This window comes from Phyllobates terribilis, unplaced genomic scaffold, assembly GCF_046119375.1.
Source record: "Phyllobates terribilis strain yellow unplaced genomic scaffold, ASM4611937v1 Scaffold_3__8_contigs__length_932513732, whole genome shotgun sequence".
NCBI classification, from domain to species: Eukaryota; Metazoa; Chordata; class Amphibia; order Anura; family Dendrobatidae; genus Phyllobates; species Phyllobates terribilis.
In genome coordinates, this window is record NW_027362763.1 from 858,598,999 (window position 1) to 858,622,802 (window position 23,804).

The 23,804-nt window shown below is 42.9% G+C and overlaps 1 protein-coding gene across 3 annotated transcripts in view; it reads left to right on the forward strand.

The window, feature by feature from the left end:
• The window catches only part of MAP4K3 (mitogen-activated protein kinase kinase kinase kinase 3), a 332,521-nt gene that overhangs the window by 273,594 nt on the left and 35,123 nt on the right, over positions 1-23,804 (forward strand). For all 3 annotated transcript variants that reach the window (XM_073672555.1, XM_073672556.1, XM_073672558.1), the window contains 5 exons: positions 6,079-6,117; positions 6,427-6,483; positions 9,972-10,014; positions 17,306-17,468; positions 17,626-17,750. In XM_073672555.1, coding sequence (XP_073528656.1) covers positions 6,079-6,117; positions 6,427-6,483; positions 9,972-10,014; positions 17,306-17,468; positions 17,626-17,750 — 427 coding nt within the window. The remainder of the gene's footprint in view (positions 1-6,078; positions 6,118-6,426; positions 6,484-9,971; positions 10,015-17,305; positions 17,469-17,625; positions 17,751-23,804) is intronic.

Genomic DNA, 23,804 nt, shown 5'->3' on the forward strand with positions numbered 1-23,804 from the left:
GTTAGAAGTTTTATTATGGAAAGAAAAAAGCAGCGAAGTAAAGAAAAACGAGTGGCCATCATTACTTTAAGAAATGAAGGTCAGTCAGTCCGAAAAATTGGGCAAACTTTGAAAGTGTCCCCAAGTGCAGTTGCAAAAACCATCAAGCGCTACAAAGAAACTGGCTCACATGAGGACTGCCCCAGGAAAGGAAGACCAAGAGTCACCTCTGCTTCTGAGGATAAGTTTATCCGAGTCACCAGCCTCAGAAATCGCAGGTTAACAGCAGCTCAGATTAGAGACCAGGTCAATGCCACACAGAGTTCTAGCAGCAGACACATCTCTTCAACAACTGTTAAGAGGAGACTTTGTGCAGCAGGCCTTCATGGTAAAATAGCTGCTAGGAAACCACTGCTAAGGACAGGCAACAAGCAGAAGAGACTTGTTTGGGCTAAAGAACACAAGGAATGGACATTAGACCAGTGGAAATCTGTGCTTTGGTCTGATGAGTCCAAATTTGAGATCTTTGGTTCCAACCACCGTGTCTTTGTGCGACGCAGAAAAGGTGAACGGATGGACTCTACATGCCTGGTTCCCACCGTGAAGCATGGAGGAGGAGGTGTGATGGTGTGGGGGTGCTTTGCTGGTGACACTGTTGGGGATTTATTCAAAATTGAAGGCATACTGAACCAGCATGGCTACCACAGTATCTTTCAGCGGCATGCTATTCCATCTGGTTTGCGTTTAGTTGGACCATCATTTATTTTTCAACAGGACAATGACCGCAAATACATCTCCAGGCTGTGTAAGGGCTATTTGACCAAGAAGGAGGGTGATGGGGTTCTACGCCAGATGACCTGGCCTCCACAGTCACCAGACCTGAACCCAATCGAGATGGTTTGGGGCGAGCTGGACGGCAGAGTGAAGGCAAAAGGGCCAACAAGTGCTAAGCATCTCAGGGAACTCCTTCAAGATTGTTGGAAGACCATTTCCGGTGACTACCTCTTGAAGCTCATCAAGAGAATGCCAAGAGTGTGCAAAGCAGTCATCAAAGCAAAAGGTGGCTACTTTGAAGAACCTAGAATATAAGACATATTTTCAGTTGTTTCACACTTTTTTGTTAAGTATATAATTCCACATGTGTTAATTCATAGTTTCGATGCCTTCAGTGTGAATGTACAATTTTCACAGTCATGAAAATACAGAAAAACCTTTAAATGAGAAGGTGTGTCCAAACTTTTGGTCTGTACTGTATGCGCATCTACTTATGATATTCCAATCCCCTTTTCCTTCCTACCACTGAAGTCTCTCCATCATGAGTAGCAACTGTATTAATTGTGAAATCAGAAGGCATGTCGTGTAGTGTTGGTTTGTAATACAAACTCTACATTATAAACTCATTAATAATCATTGTCTTCTGCATAATGCATATTGAGGCCATTGCAGCGCTCCATTTCCTGCTGCTGCCCTTTCTTACTTTACTATGCCTGAAAAGACATGTTCTGTCCAAGATAGCTGAAAATGATTTACACTGTCTTATTGTCTAAGACCAGAAAATAAGACTAGAACACAAGGAAATAGGAAATGGGTTGGATATGTTCTGTATGACACCATATCCAGCATATCCATCCAGCCGTAAAATTACTACATTGTACCTTGCTGCAAGTCTGTCTGCTTATGTCCTGATAGAAACCACATCATTGCCGTCTCCATGCCCAAAGAAAGCCTTTCATGATCTGCCCTGATAAGCCATAATAACCAGTGGCTGAGTGTTACCATAAGCTTTCCTCCTCATAAAACCTCACATTCATGGAAATTCCAGCACTATGAGAATTTATTTCACCAGTAATGATAATGTGGTGAGCAGAATTCAGAAAATATACGGAACAGCCACAATTTCCTTTCATCATGAGGAAACTGCGCTGTTTGTCAGTCTGAGAAATCCAGCGCTCTTATTCCACGGGAGGTAGGAACCAGTCCTGCCGAGCCGCTGTATTGCTGGTGCAGAAGATAAATTATCCCCCAGGACTTTTTTTTCTCTATTCTTTTTGCCTACCTTGTTTTAGTTCATTTTGGCTCATTGGGTGATCGTGCTGAGCCACAGCTGAAATTAAGGTAAAAATGCCGTAGATGAAAGCAGCAAATATATTCCATGCTGATCAAATAGGATACTTAAGGGTTATTCCCAAGATCATAAAATAGCCTCGCAATGATCTAGAAGCATTTTTCTAAAAGTTTTATCTTAAATGTTTGGCAGTAATTAACCCCTAACGGTCATCCCCGCCTCCCGGCTCTATTTACCGTCATTTGCCATTGGAATCCTCCTACTGGACCATACGCAGTTCCTTCTTAGGGTATGTACCCACAGAGGCCTCGATTCATCAAAGCAATTACACCAGAATTCTGGTGAAGCTCACTTAGAAACTTTTTGCGCAACGTCAACATGTGCAAAAATCTAGCAACTTTTGGCGGCTTCACTCTAGCTTTCAAAATGAGCTTAGATGTGGCACAAAGAGCCCCATTTATGCTGTGGCTTGCTACTGCTACTGGACTATGGATACCACTCATGTGCCTTTCAATCAAGCAATATCTGTGCCTGCTTCAGCCACAGCTCCACTAATCTGTGGCATGCCGGTGCCTCATCACTGAGGAATTGGTATTGCGTGGCTGTATTCAAGAGTTTTCTGAGCCTGTTTCCACCACAGCTTGACTCCACTGTGCAGCTTCTCACTTGGCTTACTGTGCTTGCTGGACTTATCTACCATATTTATAATTATATGAAGTACCGTATTTTTCGGACTATAAGACGTACATATAAGACGTACATATAAGACTGTAAGATGCACCCCAGATTTAGACAGCAGAAAATAGGAAAAAACATTTTCCTATTAATTAAAACTTCCATGGTGGGATAAAGTGGAGGGGTCATTATCACTAATTTTAATGAACTAGGATAGAATAGGTAGGTAATAAATCTGTTGTTAGTGTCTCTCTGCAGTGTTATACTCATAAACAGCTCTGCTACATGCACATATAGACACACAAACAGCTCTGCTACTTGCACATAGCGACACACAGCTCTGCTACATGCACATAACGACACAGACACAGCGCTGCTACTTGCACATAGCGACACACAGCTCTGCTACATGCACATAACGACACAGACACAGCTCTGCTACTTGCACATATAGACACACAGCTCTCCTACATGCACATAGCGACACACAGCTCTGCTACTTGCACATAGCGACACATAGCTCTGCTACATGCACATAACGACACAGACACAGCTCTGCTACTTGCACATAGCGACACACAGCTCTGCTACATGCACATAACGACACAGACACAGCTCTGCTACTTGCACATATAGACACACAGCTCTCCTACATGCACATAGCGACACACAGCTCTGCTACATGCACATAGCGACACACACAGCTCTGCTACATGCACATAACGACACACACACAGCCCTGCTAAATGCACATAACGACACACACAAAGCTCTGCTACATGCCCATATACACACACAGCTCTGCTACATGCATATATACACACACAGCTCTTCTACATGCGCATATACACACACAACTCTGCTACATGTGCATATACACACACAACTCTGCTACATGCACATATACACATACAGCTCTGCTGCATGCACATAAAGACACACAAATAGCTTTGCTGCATGCACATATAGAAATATACACACTATACATTACCACATCCTACAGTTCCTGATCTGGACCTGTATGGAGGCTGCAGGAGTTGAGCATTTGCAGGACCTTCCTCTTGATTAAGTCAAGCACATTTCAAGTCATGTGTTAAGTCACATGACTTAGAAGGTCCTTCAGCTGCTCAGCTCCAGCAGCTCCTGCTCTGCGCCAATCACATAGTTTAGTGCAGAGCAGGAGGAGAGACAGCAGCTCTCTCTGTGATCGGGGAGGACGCTGTGCCAGGGTGGCTAGAACAAAATTAATAAGTAAAGGAATTTGGTCCACTACTTTGATATAGCCTAAGCTGTACAGAATAGGAGCAGATAGGAGTAAGACCACCCATTCAGCTCTGTGAAGTTAGATACCCAGAGAAGAAAAGGAGAAGAAAAAAGGCACAAAAATACAAGTAATAAAGTTAATGTTGGGCTTGGTCTGTATTTTAACAATAGTTATGCTGATACTGTCGCCTCTGAAAAATAGTGTTTTTGTGAGAATAACATTATAATATTGAAATGGAAATCGGGCTTTTGTAAAGGGCAGTGTTATAGCAGTAATTGGGTTATAAGTTTTTTTTATACTGTATTATATTGAAATGTTTAATATTTAAACTGTTGCAAACATAAGTATGATAACTATTATCTATTGTATGTTTCTTTAAAGCACCACTTCAGTGTTTTTTTTATTGCAGCGCTGGAGTGGTGCTACTAATGTAAGGCCATTGCACTTAGTTTTTTACTTACCATCTTCTGCTGTTATCAGCGCCTCTCCAGTGGGTCTCCAGCAGTTTATGACCTGCCAGATCACTTCAGTGTTTGCTGGAGCGAGCCGCAGGTCACTTTTCAATGCAAGTCTATGACAGTCTTGTTCTGGGTCTCGTAGACTTGCATTTAGAGCTTTTGACCTTTACCTTTGACTTCTGGTCAGCCAGAAGTTGCGGTCACAAGATGGTGGCGTGGGACCAGAGCGGCATCAGGAAGAACCGAAGACGGTGGGTTGTAAGTATGATATTGGGTGCAGGGATCTTGCATTAGTAGCACCACTCCAGCTCTAAAAATTTTAAAAAAAAACACTGGATTGGTGCTTTGAGTGGTTTTCAGATTAATAAAAAAAGTTTTGCTTTTTCCCTAGCCGCTTCCTTGTCCATTCACTGATTTTGGCATTGAAGCTCAGTCGCATTCAATTGAGTAAGAAGTGGCTGCCCATAGACAAGAGTGGGACTGTTTCTGAGAAAAGAAAATAACACTTTTTCTAAATCCTGATTACTCTTGTCTTAGGACTTTTTGATAAATAGTTGTTTTTGTTTCCACTTCAAGTTATGCAACCATTTCTTTGGAAAATGCCAAGTGTGGATGATGTTTTTTATAATAAAAATAAGCAATGAATAAACTATATTAATAGAAGTCCAGTAGCATATTTGGTCCTTTTTAGTTCCTACTCAAGTTTTTATCCACTTAATATATTGCAGTCATCATATTATACAGCACTGTGTGCTTACAATTGCTCATTTTGCCTTTCTACCCAGTAAATTCTTCTCTTTTCACTGTAGAAACATGAAGTCTTTTTTCCCTGCAGAAATCATTCCCCTCTTCAACTCCTGACTCAGCTGCTCTGCTCCTCCCCACCGCCAGGAACTTTTGCAGCGACTTATCACTCATACAGGGAAAATTATCCTTCTGTTTCCACATAGAACTTAGAAGGATTCAGCTAGTCAGCTTTTAATCATGTGATGTCATAGATCTAATGGAAAAGAGAAGAATTAGCTGGGTAGAAAGGCAAAATAAGCAATTGTAAGTACACAGGGCTTTATAATATGATGACTGCAATATATTAAGAGGATAACAATTTTGCTGGGAGGAGGAGTGCTTCTTTAAGTTTGTTTGTATGCACCAAGCATAGACCCAAACTTCATGTGAACATAACAGAACTTTAAATAGGTTAAAAAAAACAAACCCATATCACGTAAGATTAGTTATGAACTGCAATCATGTTGTAGGTGCTTTTGGGGTTTTTATTTATAGTTTCCCTTTTTCTTTTTAATTAATGTATCTTATCTAAAATGCTATTGATTGTGCTCTTATTTAGATTTATTAGTTTCTCTCAGCTTAAAAACTGGCATTACAGGTTGATTTTTGCAGTTGGCAGATTTATTCTTCACATTATATAGCACTGTGTACTTACAATTGCTCATACCAGGGCTGTGGAGTCTGTATAAAATGGACCGACTCCGACACCTAAAATATATAATAAATTGGGTTCAGTAGATAGTGTTAAGATATATTAAGAAGATAAACATTTTGATGAGTGTACTTCTTTAAATTAGATGTTGAACTAGCTGCATTCTCAGTATGTTAAATGTTGTGCTTTTACTTTGAAGGAGTCTTCTGAAGTCTGTTGAAGAGGAGCTGCACCAACGGTAATCTATGTCTCATCTTGGCCACCAATCCCCCTGTCTGCTCTAACTGTGCGTATTTCTGTCCAGTTGTAACGTTTCCCGCCTGGTGTGTGTTGTTCAGATGTATCAGAGCTTTACTTGGTGTGACCTGCATCTGTGCTCCACAGAACAAAGAAAAGCATAGGCAGAAATACCAACAAACTCTATACTCTGTAGCAAAACAATACATGAAGCCCTTAGGTACTGCATGCCATAGTCCTTTTGTAGTAGCTGTAGTCTAGCTTTTTCAGTGAAGACCACTCAGCCATGGTACCTTGTTCATCTCCCTAGGGGACATGTGGCACATTTAGAAGATGATGATGATGGGGATGATGATGAATCTAAACAGTAAGTTCTTTTCAAATCTCGGCTTATTGGGTCTCTGATTCCGATGCATCTTAAGAACGGGACTCAGTCTAGCTTTTACAGCACAGCAAAGCAAATCTGTGCATTAGCTTCATTTATTCTCTTCATATATCTACTTTGTTGCTTCTTTTAGTCTTTGCAACTAACAGAGGAAACACATTGATCTAGGCTTACAAAGCTCTCACTCCATACACTACGCTCAGAACTAGGCAGCTGATCCCAGTGCTAGGGCTAATACCACTCTGCTGTGGATATAGTGGCCGGGGTTCTTCTGAATTGTGTCCTAAACGTAGGTGGTGTGTCCTGTGACTTCTGTAGCCGTGTCACATTCCCTCATGCTGTACGTTCTACTCTGTCTCCTGGCCATCTTGTCGCAGCTTGCTCTGTGCTCTCTGGCTTTTTATGTGCTATGCTCCAAATGTTTTCCGACAACCTTTACTGCTGGTGTTCACCTAATCTAACCGATATATATATATATTTTTTTTTTTTCTAAAGAAAGTAATGGGATGGCTTTTCAGCCCTCATATTTTACAGCCTCTATCAAGTACTGCAGAGTAGAGATGAACCTGTCTGTAGAAAATATATAGCCATAATAAACAGTGAATATCCAGACATAGAAATATAGCGTGGTGCCGCACTGCATTTAAATATGTAGCATAAATTACAGCAGGTCCTGCATTTAACGTCTCGCTATACACCCCCTATAATCATCTCCTGCAATACCTTTTTACAGGAATTAGGCCTCATTTTTTTCTGGGTGCCCAATACATTTTGTAAGAGATATATTTTTAGGGGGAATGGGAGGGAAGCTGGACTTTTTTTTTTTAATTTACTTTAAAAAATCCAAAAATGTCTCATGCCATGTACACATTCTTTAGAAACAATGACCAACTGTTCAATCCTTTACCCCTACAGCTATATATGGTCATTCTTTGAAAAATATTTTTCCTAAAATACATTTTTTATACAATTTTCCATTATGTTCTGCAACTACAGCCACAAAAGATGCAAGTCGCCTAGCTGTTTTCCTGCAAATATTTGAAGACCTGAGCGATATGTTGCTGCAATCTAGTCTGGAGATCATTCATGAATTATAGGCTGCAACAAAAGATTACATACAGGACCAGCTATAGAGGTTGCAGAGGTAGCTGTCACACTCAAGCCCTTATGCCTAAGGGGGTCACTTTGCCCCACTGTCTACATTATTACGTAGTAGGTGTGGGAATATTCTTACAGATTTTGCACTCGTACCCAGGAGTAACAGGCGATGCCACTGCTTTAGTATGTAGTGTGCTGTTAGTTTTGCAGGGCAGCAGTGGAGAATGGTGGCCCAAGAGTCTGATAAATCTTTGTCCAATATACTCACATTTAAAACTGCTCTGGATCTGTGCAATCTGTCTTCATCAGGTCTCTGTATACACTAGGTCAGGGATAGGCAACCTGCACTACTCCATCTGTTGTGAAACTACAACTTCCAACATGCCATGAAAGTCACCTCCTAGGGCATACTTTAAGTTGTAGCTTAAAGGGAATCTGTCAGCAGAATTTCACACCCTCTACCCCCCAAAAAACGGTTTACATGTCAATATGGCTCTTTCATAGACAAGTCCAGCAATCCCTTTACATGGCCAGTCCGTTCCTCCATTATTGAGAAATTGGCATTTGAATTGATATGCAAATGGAGTGATGGACTATGTTAGATCTGAAGCCTCAGTCACTCCAGCTCTATTCCCTGCTCAGCACCACCACTTGATGCTTGACTGACAGCTTTTATGCTGTGTGACTTCAGACAGAGGAGTCATCAGTAGTGATGATCGAGCGTGCTCAGGTGCTGCCTGAGTATTTTCGGCGTGCTCGACAACTATGTTCGAGCCGTCGCAGCTGCATGTGTCGCGACTGTTAGACAGCTGCGACACATGCAGGGATTGCCTGTTTGTTAGGCAATCCTTGCATGTGTCACAGCTGTCTAATAGCCACGACACATGTAACCCCGGCGGCTCGAACATAGTTGTCGAGCATGCCGAAAATACTCGGGCAGCACCCTCTGGTGCTCAAAGAAAGGGTTAACCGAGCACACTCGATCATCACTAGTCATCAGTCGGTGGTGGCATTGGGCAGGCAATAGAGCTGGAGTGAAAGAGCCTCTACAGATAGTTTTTCAGCCTTGTTTTACATATCATTCAAACAGTGATTCCTCCTTAACAAAACAACCTACCATCCATGTAAAGGTATTGCTGCACTTGTCTTTGAAAGTGCTACATGTGCATATAAATAGTTTAAGGGTTGAAATCCTGCTGACTGGTTCCCTTTAACAATAGCTGGAGTGCCGCAGGTTGTTGGCCATTGCACTAGGTCTTAGCGAGTTTGCCTCATTGGAGACATTACATCACAATGTCCTGTTGTAGCCTATGATGAAGATTACCCAGGGCATAGTGAATAGAACATTTTTCAGGGACCAACGGTGCTGGACCAGCGCATAAATGCGTTAACTTTAAATCAATAGGTCTCATTTGGTATAGATTTCATGTAATATTTTGTATCCGATACAGACGGGGGAATCATTGGCACACATTTACTCTGTATATAAGAACTGCTGTCTCCGTTACTCTTCTACTATTACACGGAAAATATTGAAAGAAGCTTTGTTTCTGGTTGCATATGCAAGAATCGAGAGAATTGTTTTCAACAGTCCAGGTCAAGATTTATAGAGCTTGTCTTCTCAGAGAGAAAAAGAATAACATATTGGGAGCACACTTTGCCCTGGAGTAATTTCTTAAGGGCACATAGATCTTAAATGTCACATTTCCTGCTAAAGCATTACACTGTGTCCTTTCACTGTCGAGGCAGGAATATATAGGTTATCCTCGTAAGGCACATTTATCTGCTGTCTGGAATCTTCTTAGAAAAAGAAAGTTCATATAATTCATTTATTTCCTAATTTATTGTGACAATTTCTGTAAATCAAAGAGCACCTACCATCTAAATAAAGTAAAAGCATCTTGTATGCGGACTGTTAATGCAGATAGTGGAGGCGGCCATGTCTTTATGAGCCACATGAGGCTCTATCTGATCGATATTACATACTCGGACATTAGAGACAATTATTGCTCTGTATATAAGTTCTCCTCAATTATATATTTCACAAATTCTGCATTCAATCTATTAAAGTGCTTTACAGAATAGGATTCTACCAAGAGGTTCACATGAAGTTCTGTGGTGAAGCCATTATTCCAAATTCAAAAATTATCCCCTATTTATATATTGGATGCCAATTTTTAGAGGACGGTTTTTATCCTACATCACTACACATTGTTTTGCAGAATATGTATTTTGTTAATGGTACTTTCACCTGGTAGTGCAGGTAGGTAATTTCAGATCTTCAGAGTATCAAATCTGTTCTTAAAGTATAGTCGAGGTACTTATGCCTATATCTAATTTTATTTTTGTGTGCTTTGTCCTTCATTTTTCAGCTCCACTATAAAACCCAAGGTGCCACCTCCTCTTCCACCAAAGGTTAGTGTCGTCTTTGTTTAATTCATGATTATGCTGCGCAAGAACAAAATTTTCTTTGTTCTGTCAATAAGTGTATATACAATCATATATAAGGAAGAAAAGTGTCTCTAATAGCTAGAGTTGTGAAAAAAATATTATGCCTTCATTTTCATTCTCTATTGTCTTCTTCACTATCACTCAGATGATTTTTTTGTACAGTGCTTTATATTTTCCCAAAAAGTCTGGATGGCATTACTTTAGTAATACAAGTCCAGCTTATAAGATTTATTTCACACCACGTTCCCCTCCCTGCTTATCATGTTGGGGGCTATAGTTTAGAAAGATGAAAAACAGTTTTCAGATGTGCCCCGACGTATCTGTTATCTTAAGTGAGGCACACAGAATTTAAGATAGGAAACTTTGGAGTCAGTGTGAACAATGTACACTGCTCAAAAAAATAAAGGGAACTCTTAAACAACAGAATATAACTCCAAGTAACTCAAACTTCTGTGAAATCAAACGGTCCACTTAGGAAGCAACACTGATTGACAATCAATTTCACATGCTGTTGTGCAAATGGAATAGACAATAGATTATTGGCAGTTATCAAGACACCCTCAATAAAGGAGTGGTTCTGCAGGTGGGGACCACAGACCACATCTCAGTACCAATGCTTTCTGGCTGATGTTTTGGTCACTTTTGAATGTGGATTGTGCTTTCACACTCATGGTAGCATGAGACTGACTCTACAACCCACAGAAGTTGCTCAGGTAGTGCAGCTCTTTCAGGATGGCACCTCAATGCGAGCTGTGGCAAGAAGGTTTGCTGTGTCTGTCAGCGTAGTGTCCAGGGGCTGGAGGCGCAACCAGGAGACAGGCCAGTACACCAGGAGACGTGGAGGGGGCCATAGGAGGGCAACAACCCAGCAGCAGGACCGCTACCTCCGCCTTTATTCAAGGAGGAACAGGAGGAGCACTGCCGGAGCCCTGCAAAATGACCTCCAGCAGGCCACAAATGTGTATGTGTCTGCACAAACGGTTAGAAACCGACTCCATGAGGGTGGTATAAGGGTCCGACGTCCACAGATGGGGATTGTGCTCACTGCCCAACACCGTGCAGGACGTTTGGCATTTGCCACAGAACACCAGGATTGGCAAAGTCACCACTGGCGCCCTGTGCTCTTCACAGATGAAAGCAGGTTCACACTGAGCACATGTGACAGACGTGACAGAGTCTGGAGACACAGTGGAGAGCGATCTGCTGCCTGCAACATCCTTCAGCATGACCGGTTTGGCAGTGGGTCAGTAATGGTGTGGGGTGGCATTTCTTTGGAGGGCCGCACAGCCCGTCATGTGCTCGCCAGAGGTAGCCCGACTGCCATTAGGTACCGAGATGAGATCCTCAGACCCCTTGTGAGACTATATGCTGGTGCGGTTGGCCCTGGGCTCCTCCTAATGCAGGACAATGCCAGACCTCATGTGGCTGGAGTGTGTCAGCAGTTCCTGCAAGATGAAGGCATTGAAGCTATGGACTGGCCCGCCCGTTCCCCAGACCTGAATGCCAGACCTGGGACATCATGTCTCGCTCCATCCACCAGCCACTTGCACCACTGACTGTCCAGGAGTTGGCGGATGCTTTAGTCCATGTCTGGGAGGAGATCCCACAGGAGACCATCCGCAACCTCATCAGGAGCATGCCCAGGCGTTGTAGGGAGGTCATACAGGCACGTGGAGGCCACACACAATACTGAGCCTCATTTTGACTTGTTTTAAGGACATTACATCAAAGTTGGATCAGCCTGTAGTGTGTTTTTCCACTTTAATTTTGGGGGTGACTCCAAATCCAGGCCTCCATTAGTTAATAAATTTGATTTCCATTGATGATTTTTGTGTGATTTTGTTGTCAGCACATTCAACTTTGTACAGAACAAAGTATTCAATGAGAATATTTCATTCATTCAGAACTAGGATGTGTTATTTGAGTGTCTCCTTTATTTTTTTGAGCAGTGTATTTTGGTGGCAGACTACTCTATTTATGTACGCCTAAAAAGATGAACTCCGCCAGGACGAAGGACAAAGTCCAAAGTTTCATGTTTTTGACTCATCATTGAAGTCAGTGAAAAAGTCGGGGAAAAACTTTTTTTAGCTTTTCAGAATGAGGCTCCTGATAGATTGCTTAGTGAGGAGGGGAACGTGGTAGGAACCCGGTCTTGGGCTAGCCATCAAGACTGACAATTTTTACGTCAGTCAATATCAAGAATGTGTTAAAGTAAGGTGTCCAATTCATTAAATCATGTTGGCTCTGGGAGGCGTGATAATACTGGTGCCCCAGTGGCTTTCCCTCTTTCCTGCACTAGTTGTCTCTCCTACATTTTACCTATGCTCGGTCTCTCACAATGGTGGAGCCCAGAGAAGACCGCTCACGCTCGTCAGCTCAGCCTGCCCTCATTACCTATTGTGTCTGTGTTTCTTGTAAAACAAAATTTTTCTTTGGCCAAGCCGTAGTGTTCCTTTCAATCCATATGGCAGATTAAAAAAAAAAAAAAAATTGAAATCAGCGAGAATAAAATAAGAAACAAAACTATTCACGTTTGACCTGGTGACTGGTGCACTTCAAGAGGCACTGCAAGAGGTGTTCTCCAGTTTGGGATTGTCGTAACATTATCATGAATTTGTTGACCCCGCTTGACAATGCCCCCCTCCCAGCAGCCGACTGGAACTGGCCTAACAAAAGTTTTACACCAGAATTTATCCCCATAGTTTGATGAATCGGTCCATTAGGCCTCAGTCAAACTTGTGTGCATAAAAATACTGACTATGTTTCATCAGTGTTTTGGATCTGGGTTTCATCAGCGTTTTGGATCTGGGTTATATCAGTGTTTTGGATCTGTGGGTTTCATCAGTGTTTTGGATCTGGGTTTCATCAGTGTTTTGGATCTGGGTTTCATCAGTGTTTTGGATCTGTGGGTTTCATCAATGTTTTGGATCTGTGGGTTTCATCAATGTTTTGGATCTGTGGGTTTCATCAGTGTTTTGGATCTGGGTTTCATCAGTGTTTTGGATCTGGGTTTCATCAGTGTTTTGGGTCTGTGGGTTTCATCAGTGTTTTGGATCTGGGTTTCATCAGTGTTTTGGATCTGGGTTATATCAGTGTTTTGGATCTGTGGGTTTCATCAATGTTTTGGATCTGTGGGTTTCATCAGTGTTTTGGATCTGGGTTATATCAGTGTTTTGGATCTGTGAGTTTCATCAGTGTTTTGGATCTGTGGGTTTCAGCAGTGTTTTGGATCTGTGGGTTTCATCAGTGTTTTGGATCTGTGGGTTTCATCAGTGTTTTGGATCTGTGGGTTTCAGCAGTGTTTTGGATCTGTAGGTTTCATCAGTGTTTTGGATCTGGGTTTCATCAGTGTTTTGGATCTGTGGGTTTCATCAGTGTTTTGGATCTGGGTTATATCAGTGTTTTGGATCTGTGAGTTTCAGCAGTGTTTTGGATCTGTGGGTTTCAGCAGTGTTTTGGATCTGTGGGTTTCATCAGTGTTTTGGATCTGTGGGTTTCATCAGTGTTTTGGATCTGTGGGTTTCATCAGTGTTTTGGATCTGTGGGTTTCATCAGTGTTTTGGATCTGTGGGTTTCATCAGTGTTTTGGATCTGTGGGTTTCATCAGTGTTTTGGATCTGTGGGTTTCATCAGTGTTTTGGATCTGTGGGTTTCATCAGTGTTTTGGATCTGTAGGTTTCATCAGTGTTTTGGATCTGTGTCAGATTTTACAATCAGAGTTTCAACAGTATTCTCTGTGATGAAAAAATAAATGAATTACAAAGCTTCACCTACTCATGGCGATTTTAATCACGGACAGCATATGGACTACAAACTAATGCCATAAACATGTAAGTGTGAATCGTGATTTAGACCAAAAAATGGACATGTCACCTTGATTTTTTGTGAACTTCTCAGTCTGCAAAAAAACACAGACATGTGAATAGCCCCATAGATATGAGTGCCTGCTTTATCCGTGAAAAATACAGCACACGTGACTCACGGACGTCTGAATGAAGTCTTAATATTTTATCATGGTCCTATGCTCATTGTAATGCATTCAGCCTCATGATTAGTCTGGGGGTCCTGTGCGCCATCCTCTGTACAATGCAGCTAACCTGTTCTGACACATTTTAAATCATTATCATGTTACATCTGCAGCACAGTAGAAAATGTGAACTATATAGCTTCATCAAGCTGACAAAATCAAGCAGATGTAGACCGCAGACGCGGACTTGACAGTTTACTGTGGTGCCCAGCAGTATCTACTAATCATTACATCAATTCTTCTCAGATGCGCTCTGCTCCTTTGCAATGGAAACTGCCTGGAGACTGAACATTTTTCTTGCCCTTCCCATTGCTAAATTGACATTTCTAGCTGTTTCGTGCGAGCTCGGCCTCTCTGCCTGTGTCTTTTATTTACCTCTAAACATTTAAAGATGAGATTAATGAATTAAGAACAAATCAAGCGCAAAAATGTGCATTAGCTGCCTGTCCGCGTGAAAATAGAGCAGAGTGCCCGGAGCTCCATGTGCACGGGCTTCCATCACACTCAGTGCTCAGGAATATTCCCCCTGCCTGGGGGACACAGACTGTAAGTAACACGGACTGCTCCGAAAGAAAAGGAGAAGGAACTGGAGGTAGAGCGCCTGCAAGGCATTTGCTGAAAGCCCCTGATTTCTTAATGCTTCTCTATCTAGACTCATAACCTCCATTGCACTGGATGTGCTGTGTATAGTAAAAGTAAATCCAATTGCACCGTGACCTGAATGTTTTGCTAAAAGACAAGGATGGCGTAGCTATATCACATTAAGTTTTATACACACTTATACGGGACCCTACTATTCCTTGGTATGCCTTTGAATTCACACCAAGGCCTACAGAGGGTTGTCAGATTCTGCTTCTAAACTAGTCTCATGTAGATGCATTGCTTCCTTCTTTCATGTCACCTACAGAAGAAGATCTCACTTAACTACTCTCTACATCAGCATCGTCAACCCCTTTAAAGCCGATTTCACACATCTGTGTTTCGCGGTCCAAGTATGGACCGCCTGTCTGTGTCTTCTCTTTCCCAAACTCCACAGCTTCATAGGCATGATGGCATGATGCTGTAGAGCTCGGGTAAGGAAATCCGCTGCCAGTCTGTGTATTGTAGTCTATTCTCAGACGCAAACACGGATGTGTGAAGTTGGTATAAATGTGACACTGCTGATATAGAGTATTGGGGTTAATGGCAGTAACTAAAGCCATGATCCCTCGTAGCATAAACTCTGCATTGTGGGTGTTTGTGTGCGTGTAGAAAATCCAATCCATTTAACAGCTCAAGCAAAGGGCATATCATTTCATGAAAAGTCCTTCCCACTGTGCGTTATAAGACTTGGCAGAACTGTGTGGTTTTGGCAAAAGCTTACCCACGTTGAAGATCGAGACTCGGAACCCGCAGTGCGACAGGGTAACAAATAGAAAAAAAGAGCGTGCTCTTCCAGCTCCAGAAAATTTTCATAAAAATTGAAAACTTTATTAGGTCATATAAAAAGGTGAATATATCACCTAGGAAGACATGATACAGGCAAACGCGTTTCAGACTGTGTCTGTAATCATTGCAAGTTTTACATTTTTATGAAGATTTTCTGCAGCTGGAACACCATACTTTTTTTTTTTTTTCTATTTGGTGCGTTTTCCCCCATACACTGCTATAGTGAACCTGACTAAATGAATTTATGATCGCAGTTGAGCTTTTAAGTGTGGAATTGCAGTGTTTCTACACTAAAAAAAACAAAAGCTTTTTTTTTTCCTGTTGCCACAAATCTGCACCAAAACCCATTAAAAAAAAAAAGGAAAAATGCATAAAAAAGCAAAATAAATTCAATAAAGACTGCAGACTGCCCAATATAATATAGTGCTGAAAAAGCATAATTACTGCATGTGATAACGTGGCAGAATCGTTTGTATTTTGAGATGTTTTTTTTCCATATACAGTCACTGGGCGCACACAAGGATTGCATACTATTCTGCCCCTTTTCTGGGATCATTTTACTATGATGATCCATGTGATGCGTCTGGACCATGTCTGTGCTGGCTGGCACTGTTCTAGGCTGTGATAAATGTTGTCTTTTTCTCATTACTCATGTGATCAGAACTGAGCTGATGCTTTGTGATGATACCTCACCACTCCTGGGAGCTGCTGACATTGATGTACTACCTGGGATTCCTGGTTTAACTGTTAGATGTGTTTTTTTTTTTTTTCCCTCAAAAAAAAAAAAGTCTTCAGCAGGTGGCCTAAAGCACTTGTCATTTGTGTCAGTGACCATCTATAGTGCTGTAGTATGTAGGCTTTTGTTCCGAAGCTGTCATCACTTTCTAGGTGTTTACTAGAGTTGCTGTGGAACCATTCATGGGACCCACTTCTGCTACTGAAAAACGGTTTTATTCTTTTATTACAAAAACGATTTCACTAACATATTCTATAGCGCTGTTCACATTTATTAATTATATGTCCCCGTGTGGTTTGGTATTTTTCTCTGTTTGTATCTCGGAACGGCAACAAGTCCTGTAATTACGTTTTACTAATGAGATGATTTACATTTGTATATATGATTACCAGGTGATAAATTTCATTTGTATCATTATTTTTCACATTGAGCCAATTATAATTCCCTCTGAACAAGATGCTAGTGGCCGAGTCATCCAAGAGCCTAATTTATGTTGCACAGTTTAGTAGGAGTTTTCCGCTTAAAGGGGACCTTTCATTGGATTTTTTTTATTTGAACGAAGTACCAACCTCCAATTGGCGCTGTTGCACTGATTCTCAAATTTTTTTTTCTCTGCCCTCCCGTTCAAAAGTTAGGCCCCCCCAGGAATAAAAGAGAGCCCAATATGCAACTGGGCGTGAACTACAGAACTTGGAGCGTTTTCCTTTTACACTCTATAATGCAGCTGTGTTTTGATTGGCCAGTGTCATAGAGGAGAAAACGCAAATGCCCACACAGATGTTCTGTTATTCGCCTAGTTGGCTAAAAGGTAAATTTGCATGTTGCGGGCTTTTTATTACTGGAGGGCATAACTTTGGAACTGAGGGACACAGAAGAAAAAAACAGTTCCACAATCAGTGGAGCAGCGGCAATTGGAGGAGGTACTCAGATTAAATGAAAAAATTTTGTGAAAGGTCCTCTATCATATCTTATAAGGACATAGACTATTTGGCTGCAAGACATATTAGTAACGATGTCTAAATTGGAATATTTAATTTTGGAGATTTTTTTTTTTTTTTTTACAGCCTAAATCAATATTCATACCCCAGGAGTCCAGTGCTTCTGAGGATGATAATCAAGGAACAATAAAGAGATGTCCCATTTCAGAAAGCCCTGCGCGGCCTGCTTCTTATGTACCTCCAAGACCACCCCCTCCACGAATACCACCTAATAAACCGAATGTGTTAGGTAAGTGCAAATATTGATTCAGGTACCATTAAATATGTTCAGAGCTGTTGTTCTTGTGTCAGTAGGTTATATAGTTCTGTAATTGCATTTTCAGAAAAAAAATTAAGTTTTAACATCTTAAAAGTCAACTTAGAAACAATTTCTGTCTATTTTGAAGGTAATGGAATGGGTTCATTCCAAGTGAATGGAGACCGGGACACTTCTTCACTTCCTCAACAGGTAGAGAGCCGGATTTCCAAGTCGCTAAGTGTGCCTACACGAAAAGAAAAGAAAGATGTTCCGGTAAACCTAACGCTGCTTACTACCTACACTTATGCAGAATTAAAGGTTGCCATCTGAACTGTGCACAAATGATATATATTTTTGTGTCTGTATATATATTGTGACAAAGTCACTGGCAGAATACTGGTGGGGAGATATGTTTCACTAAGGCTATTAGCTTCAGTGATGTGAAACATGAAAGTTTTCTCCTGCATAGTAGGTGCAGTGAGGGTTAATCGGCCATTTAAAAGGGCATGTTTTATAGGTGAATGACTATAGTGCGGGTGGGAGGTCATTCACCATATCTCCAACCCAGGGTGTGGTCTGGATTTTAAATAGCCGACCTTTTCACTCAGGTGGTGGTCAGTATCTGGAGAGGCTTGCTCCAGAGAGGAGCTTGCATGTGTTGTGCTGAACCGTGTGTGGTTAACACTGAGTGGCCGGAGCCCGGCCGATATACAGGCTGTTCTGCATATTTATATTTTGTTTTGCTGTTATGCCGAATGGACTATGTTTACTTTATGAACTCTAGGTTGGTTTATGACGTTTTAATAAACCAACCCGAAAACTTCAACAGGCAGTGTTCCTTGTTTGCCTCCGTGTACAGCCAAGCAAGCCGCTTTACCACTATCTATAATATAATCTTCCAAGCGTCCTTCAGTTTGAAGCCTCTACAGACTGCGCATGCGCGACGCGCAGTCTGGCTCCAGACAGAAGAACGCTTGGAGCCATTACAGGTAAGAGGAGTGTATGGCACCGGAGATCGCGGTATACGTAGACACCGAACGCATACTGCAATCTCCGGCGCCATACTTACCTGACCAGGAGGAGCGTTGCTGCGCCTCTCTTCTGGCCGCAGACCGACCGGGGCGGAGTGAAGGTGTCGGAATCAGTGCATAGCGCTATCCGGCGCCAGTTTACTGAAGACACATTTACAGTGAGGGGTACCACGCATACCAGGATTGGGGGAATGAGGGGTACCACGCATACCAGGATTTGGGGGAATGAGGGGTACCACGCATACCAGGATTGGGGGAATGATGGGTAGCACGCATACCAGGATTGGGGAAATGAGGGGTACCACGCATACCAGGATTGGGGGAATGAGGGGTACCACGCATACCAGGATTGGGGGAATGAGGGGTACCACGCATACCAGGATTGGGGGAGTGAGGGGTACCACGCATACCAGGATTGAGGGGGTGATGGGTACCACGCATACCAGGATTGAGGGGGTGATGGGTACCACGCATACCAGGATTGGGGGATGAGGGGTGGCACGCATACCAGGATTGGGGGATGAGGGGTGGCACGCATACCAGGATTGGGGGATGAGGGGTGGCACGCATACCAGGATTGGGGGATGAGGGGTGCCACGCATACCAGGATTGAGGGGTGCCACGCATACCAGGATTGGGGGATGAGGGGTGCCACGCATACCAGGATTGGGGGGGATGAGGGGTGCCACGTATATCAAATTTGGGATGAGGGATGCCATGCATACCAGGATGAGAGATGGGGTGCCATGCATATCAGGATGAGAGATGGGGTGCCATGCATATCAGGATGAGAGATGGGGTGCCTTGCATACCAGGATGAGAGATGGGGTGCCATGCATACCAGATTTGAAATGAGGGGTGCTATGCATACCAGGATTGGGGATTGGGGGTGCCATGCATACCAGGATTGGGGGGTGAGGGGTACCACGCATACCAGGATTGGGGTGAGGGGTACCACGCATACCAGGATTGGGATGAGGGGTGCCACGTATATCAAATTTGGTCTGAGGGGTGCCACGCATACAAGTATTGGGATGAGGGGTGCCATGCATACCAGGATTGGGATGAGGGGTGCCACGCATACCAGGATAGGGATAAGGGGGCCCTGCTTACCAGGATTGGGGATGAGAAAGCCATGCATACCAGAATGAGGGATTGGGTACCACGCATACCAGGATTGGGGGAATGAGGGGTACCACGCATACCAGGATTGGGATGAGGGGTGCCATGTATATCAAATTTGGGATGAGGGGTGCCATGCATACCAGGATTGGGATGAGGGGTGCCATGCATGCCAGGATAGGGATGAGGGGGCCATGCTTACCAGGATTGGGATGAGGGGTGCCACGCATATCAAATTTGGTCTGAGGGGTGCCACGCATACAAGGATTGGGATGAGGGGTGCCATGTATATCAAATTTGGGATGAGGGGTGCCATGCATACCAGGATTGGGATGAGGGGTGCCATGCATACCAGGATGAGAGATGGGGTGCCTGTTTACCAGGATGAGAGATGGGGTGCCATGCATATCAGGATGAGAGATGGGGTGCCTTGCATACCAGGATGAGAGATGGGGTGCCTTGCATACCAGATTTGAAATGAAGGGTGCTATGCATACCAGGATTGGGGATGGGGGGTGCCACGCATACCAGGATTGGGGGGTGAGGGGTACCACGCATACCAGGATTGGGGTGAGGGGTACCACGCATACCAGGATTGGGATGAGGGGTGCCACGTATATCAAATTTGGTCTGAGGGGTGCCACATAGTTAGTAAGTAAAGCCGAATAAAGACTTGCGTCCATTAAGTTCGACCTGTTAGTTCTGTAATTGCTAAAGTTGATCCAGAGGAGGGCAAAAACCCCAAATGATTTAGCCAATCTTCACCTGAGGAAAAATTCCCTCCCGACTCTGAAACCAGCAGTCAGAATAAATCCCTGTATCAACCTACTATTTTATTCTATTTTTAAGTATATGCAGAAATCTGCCTGGTATCTAGAAAAGCATCCAGTCCCCGCTTGAACTGGTTTAGTGAATCCGACATTACCGTCTTCTCACTCAGTGAATTCCATATTCTCACTGCTCTTACCGTAAAGAACCCCTTCCTATGCTGGTGCTGAAACCTTTTCTCTTCCAGTCTTAGTGAGTGCCCTCTTGTTACCGTAATATCCCTCCTTTTGAACAAATCCCGGGCAAGGTCTCTATACTGTCCCCTAACATATTTGTACACATTTATTATGTCCCCCCTCAACCTTCTCTTTTCCAGGCTGAATAGTCCTAGTTTTGCCAACCTCTCTGGGTATTGCAGTCCCTCCATTCCCCTTATTAATTTTGTTGCCCTCCTTTGTACCTTTTCAAGCTCATTTATATCCTTTCTATATATTGGGGCCCATAACTGAGCACAGTATTCCAAGTGTGGTCTGACCAGTGCTTTGTACAGTGGAAGAACAATGTTCTCATGCTTTGCAGCTATACCTCTTCTGATACATCCCATTACCCTGTTTGCCCTTACAGCAGCGGCCTGACTTTGGGCACTCCAATTTAGTTTGCTATCAATCAAGATGCCCAAGTCCTTCTCCATCTCTGAATTCCCCAATGATTTCCCATTCAGTGAGTACTGGTGACTTCCATTTTTCCTTCCCATATGTATGACCTTACATTTCTCCTCGTTAAACCTCATTTGCCATTTAATGCTCCACCTACCCAGCTTATCCAAATCCCTCTGTAGGTCTGCACTGTCCTCTTTTGTATTAATTGTTTTACATAACTTTGTGTCATCTGCAAATATTGATATTTTACCATTTATCCCGTTGACTATGTCGTTAATAAAGATATTAAATAACATTGGGCCTAGTACAGACCCCTGTGGTACCCCACTAGTGACGCTTACCCAATCTGAGTATATTCCATTTATAACCACCCTCTGCCTTCTATCCTTTAGCCAGTTAGCTACCCACTTGCAGACATTTTCCCCCAGCCCCATCATTCTCATTTTGTATACCAACCTATTATGTGGCACGCTATCGAACGCTTTTGAGAAGTCGAGATACACGACATCCACTGGTTCCCCCTGATCTACTCGAGAGCTAACCTCCTCGTAGAAGTCAATCAGGTTTGTTTGGCAGGAGCGATTCCTCATGAATCCATGTTGGTTCGGGGTTAATAGATTATTAGCGTCAAGATGCTCCATGATTGCCTCATTAATAAAGCCTTCAAAAATTTTGCCCACAACGGACGTCAGACTCACCGGCCGATAGTTTCCGGTGTTACTTTTTGCTCCCTTTTTGAATATTGGCACTACATTCGCCTGTCGCCAATCAAGTGGTACAGACCCAGTCTCAACAGAGTCCTTAAATATAAGATATAACGGTCTGTCTATCACATTACTTAGTTCCCTTAGTACCCGTGGGTGTATGCCATCAGGTCCTGGTGATTTGTTTATTTTAATGTTACTGAGGCGTTTCTGTACCCCAGCTTGGGTTAGATTTGTCATACTTAGTGGAGGATTAAGCTTGTCACTTCTCATTTCGCCTGTTAGTTCTTTTTCCTTTGTGAAAGTTGACGAAAAAAATTTATTTAATAGATTAGCTTTATCCTCATCTTTCTCTATGATTTTGCCTTCATCACTTTTTATCGGTCCAATATTATTCGATTTAATCCTTTTACTATTTATATACGTAAAGAACAGTTTGGGATTTGATCTACTTTCCCTAGCAATACGTCTCTCTGTTTCCTCCTTTGCTATTTTTATTTGTTTTTTGCAGGTTCTCGTTTTTTCCTTGTAACACATTAGTGCCTCCTTGCTGTTTTCCTGTTTTAATCTCTTGAATGCCTCTTTTTTGCTATTTAACGCCCCTTTTACGTTCTTATTCAACCATATTGGTTTCCTCTTATTTCTGGCCCTTTTATTCCCATACGGTATATACCTCTCGCACTGAGTATTCAGAATTCTTTTGAAGGTTTCCCATTTACTATTCGTATTTCCTTGATTAAGAACTTTGTCCCAGTCTATAAGATGAAGGTTTTCTTTCAGCTGATCAAACTTCGCCCTCCTAAAGTTTAATGTTTTAGTTGTTCCCTTATTGATAACCCTACTGAAGGGCATTTTGAAATTGATAATATTATGATCGCTATTACCTAGGTGCCCCCCTATCTGTACCTCAGTTATTCTATCAGGCCTATTAGTCAATATTAAGTCCAACACTGCCTTCCCTCTCGTTGGTTCCTGCACTAGTTGGGAGAGATAATTATCCTTGATATTTGTCAAGAACCTTTTTCCTTTCTGCGATCTACAGGTTTCTGTTTCCCAGTCAATATCCGGGTAGTTGAAGTCCCCCATTACAATCACCTCATTATGTTTTGCTACTTTGTCTATTTGTCCTAATAGCAGTTTCTCATTCTCCTCTGTTATATTGGGTGGCTTATAGCAGACCCCCAGTAATATTTTATTATTATTTTTTGCCCCCTCTATCTCTACCCACATGAACTCGACCCCCTCTTCTCCCTCTCCTATATCTTCCCTTAGTCTGGGCTTTAGACGTGACTTTACATATAAGCAGACTCCTCCGCCCTTCCCCTGTTTCCGGTCCCTTCTAAATAAACTATAATCTGTTAAATTTACCGCCCAGTCGTAGCTATCGTCTAGCCAAGTCTCTGTTATACCTACGATGTCATACCTCTCCTCCGATATAAGCGCCCGCAGCTCATCCGCCTTATTGGTCAGGCTTCTTGCGTTGGTCAGCATGCAAGATAAAACTTTGGGGTTATTTAGCATCCTATTCTTCTCTAACGATCTAACTGTACTATCCCCACCCCCTCTCCACCCTCATTATATTCACTTCTCCCCTTCCCCCTTGCTTGCCTCACATCCCACCTATTTCCTTGGTTTCCCCCCCCTGTCTCTAGTTTAAAAACTCCTCCAACCTATTAGCCATCTTCTTCCCCAGCACCGCTGCACCCTCCCCATTGAGGTGCAGCCCGTCCCTACGGTAGAGCCTGTAGCCGACAGCGAAGTCGGCCCAGTTCTCCATGAGCCCAAACCCTTCTGCCTTGCACCAACTCTTTAGCCACTTATTCACCTCCCTAACCTCCCGTTGGCGCTCCTGTGTGGCTCGCAGGATTGGTAGTATTTCTGAGAAAACTACCTTGGAGGTCCTTGCCCTAAGCTTCCTACCTAGATCCCTGAAATCATTTTTAAGGACCCTCCATCTACCACTCACTTTGTCATTGGTGCCAATGTGGACCATGACCGCTGGGTCTTCGCCAGCCCCACCCAGTAACCTGTCAACCCGATCCG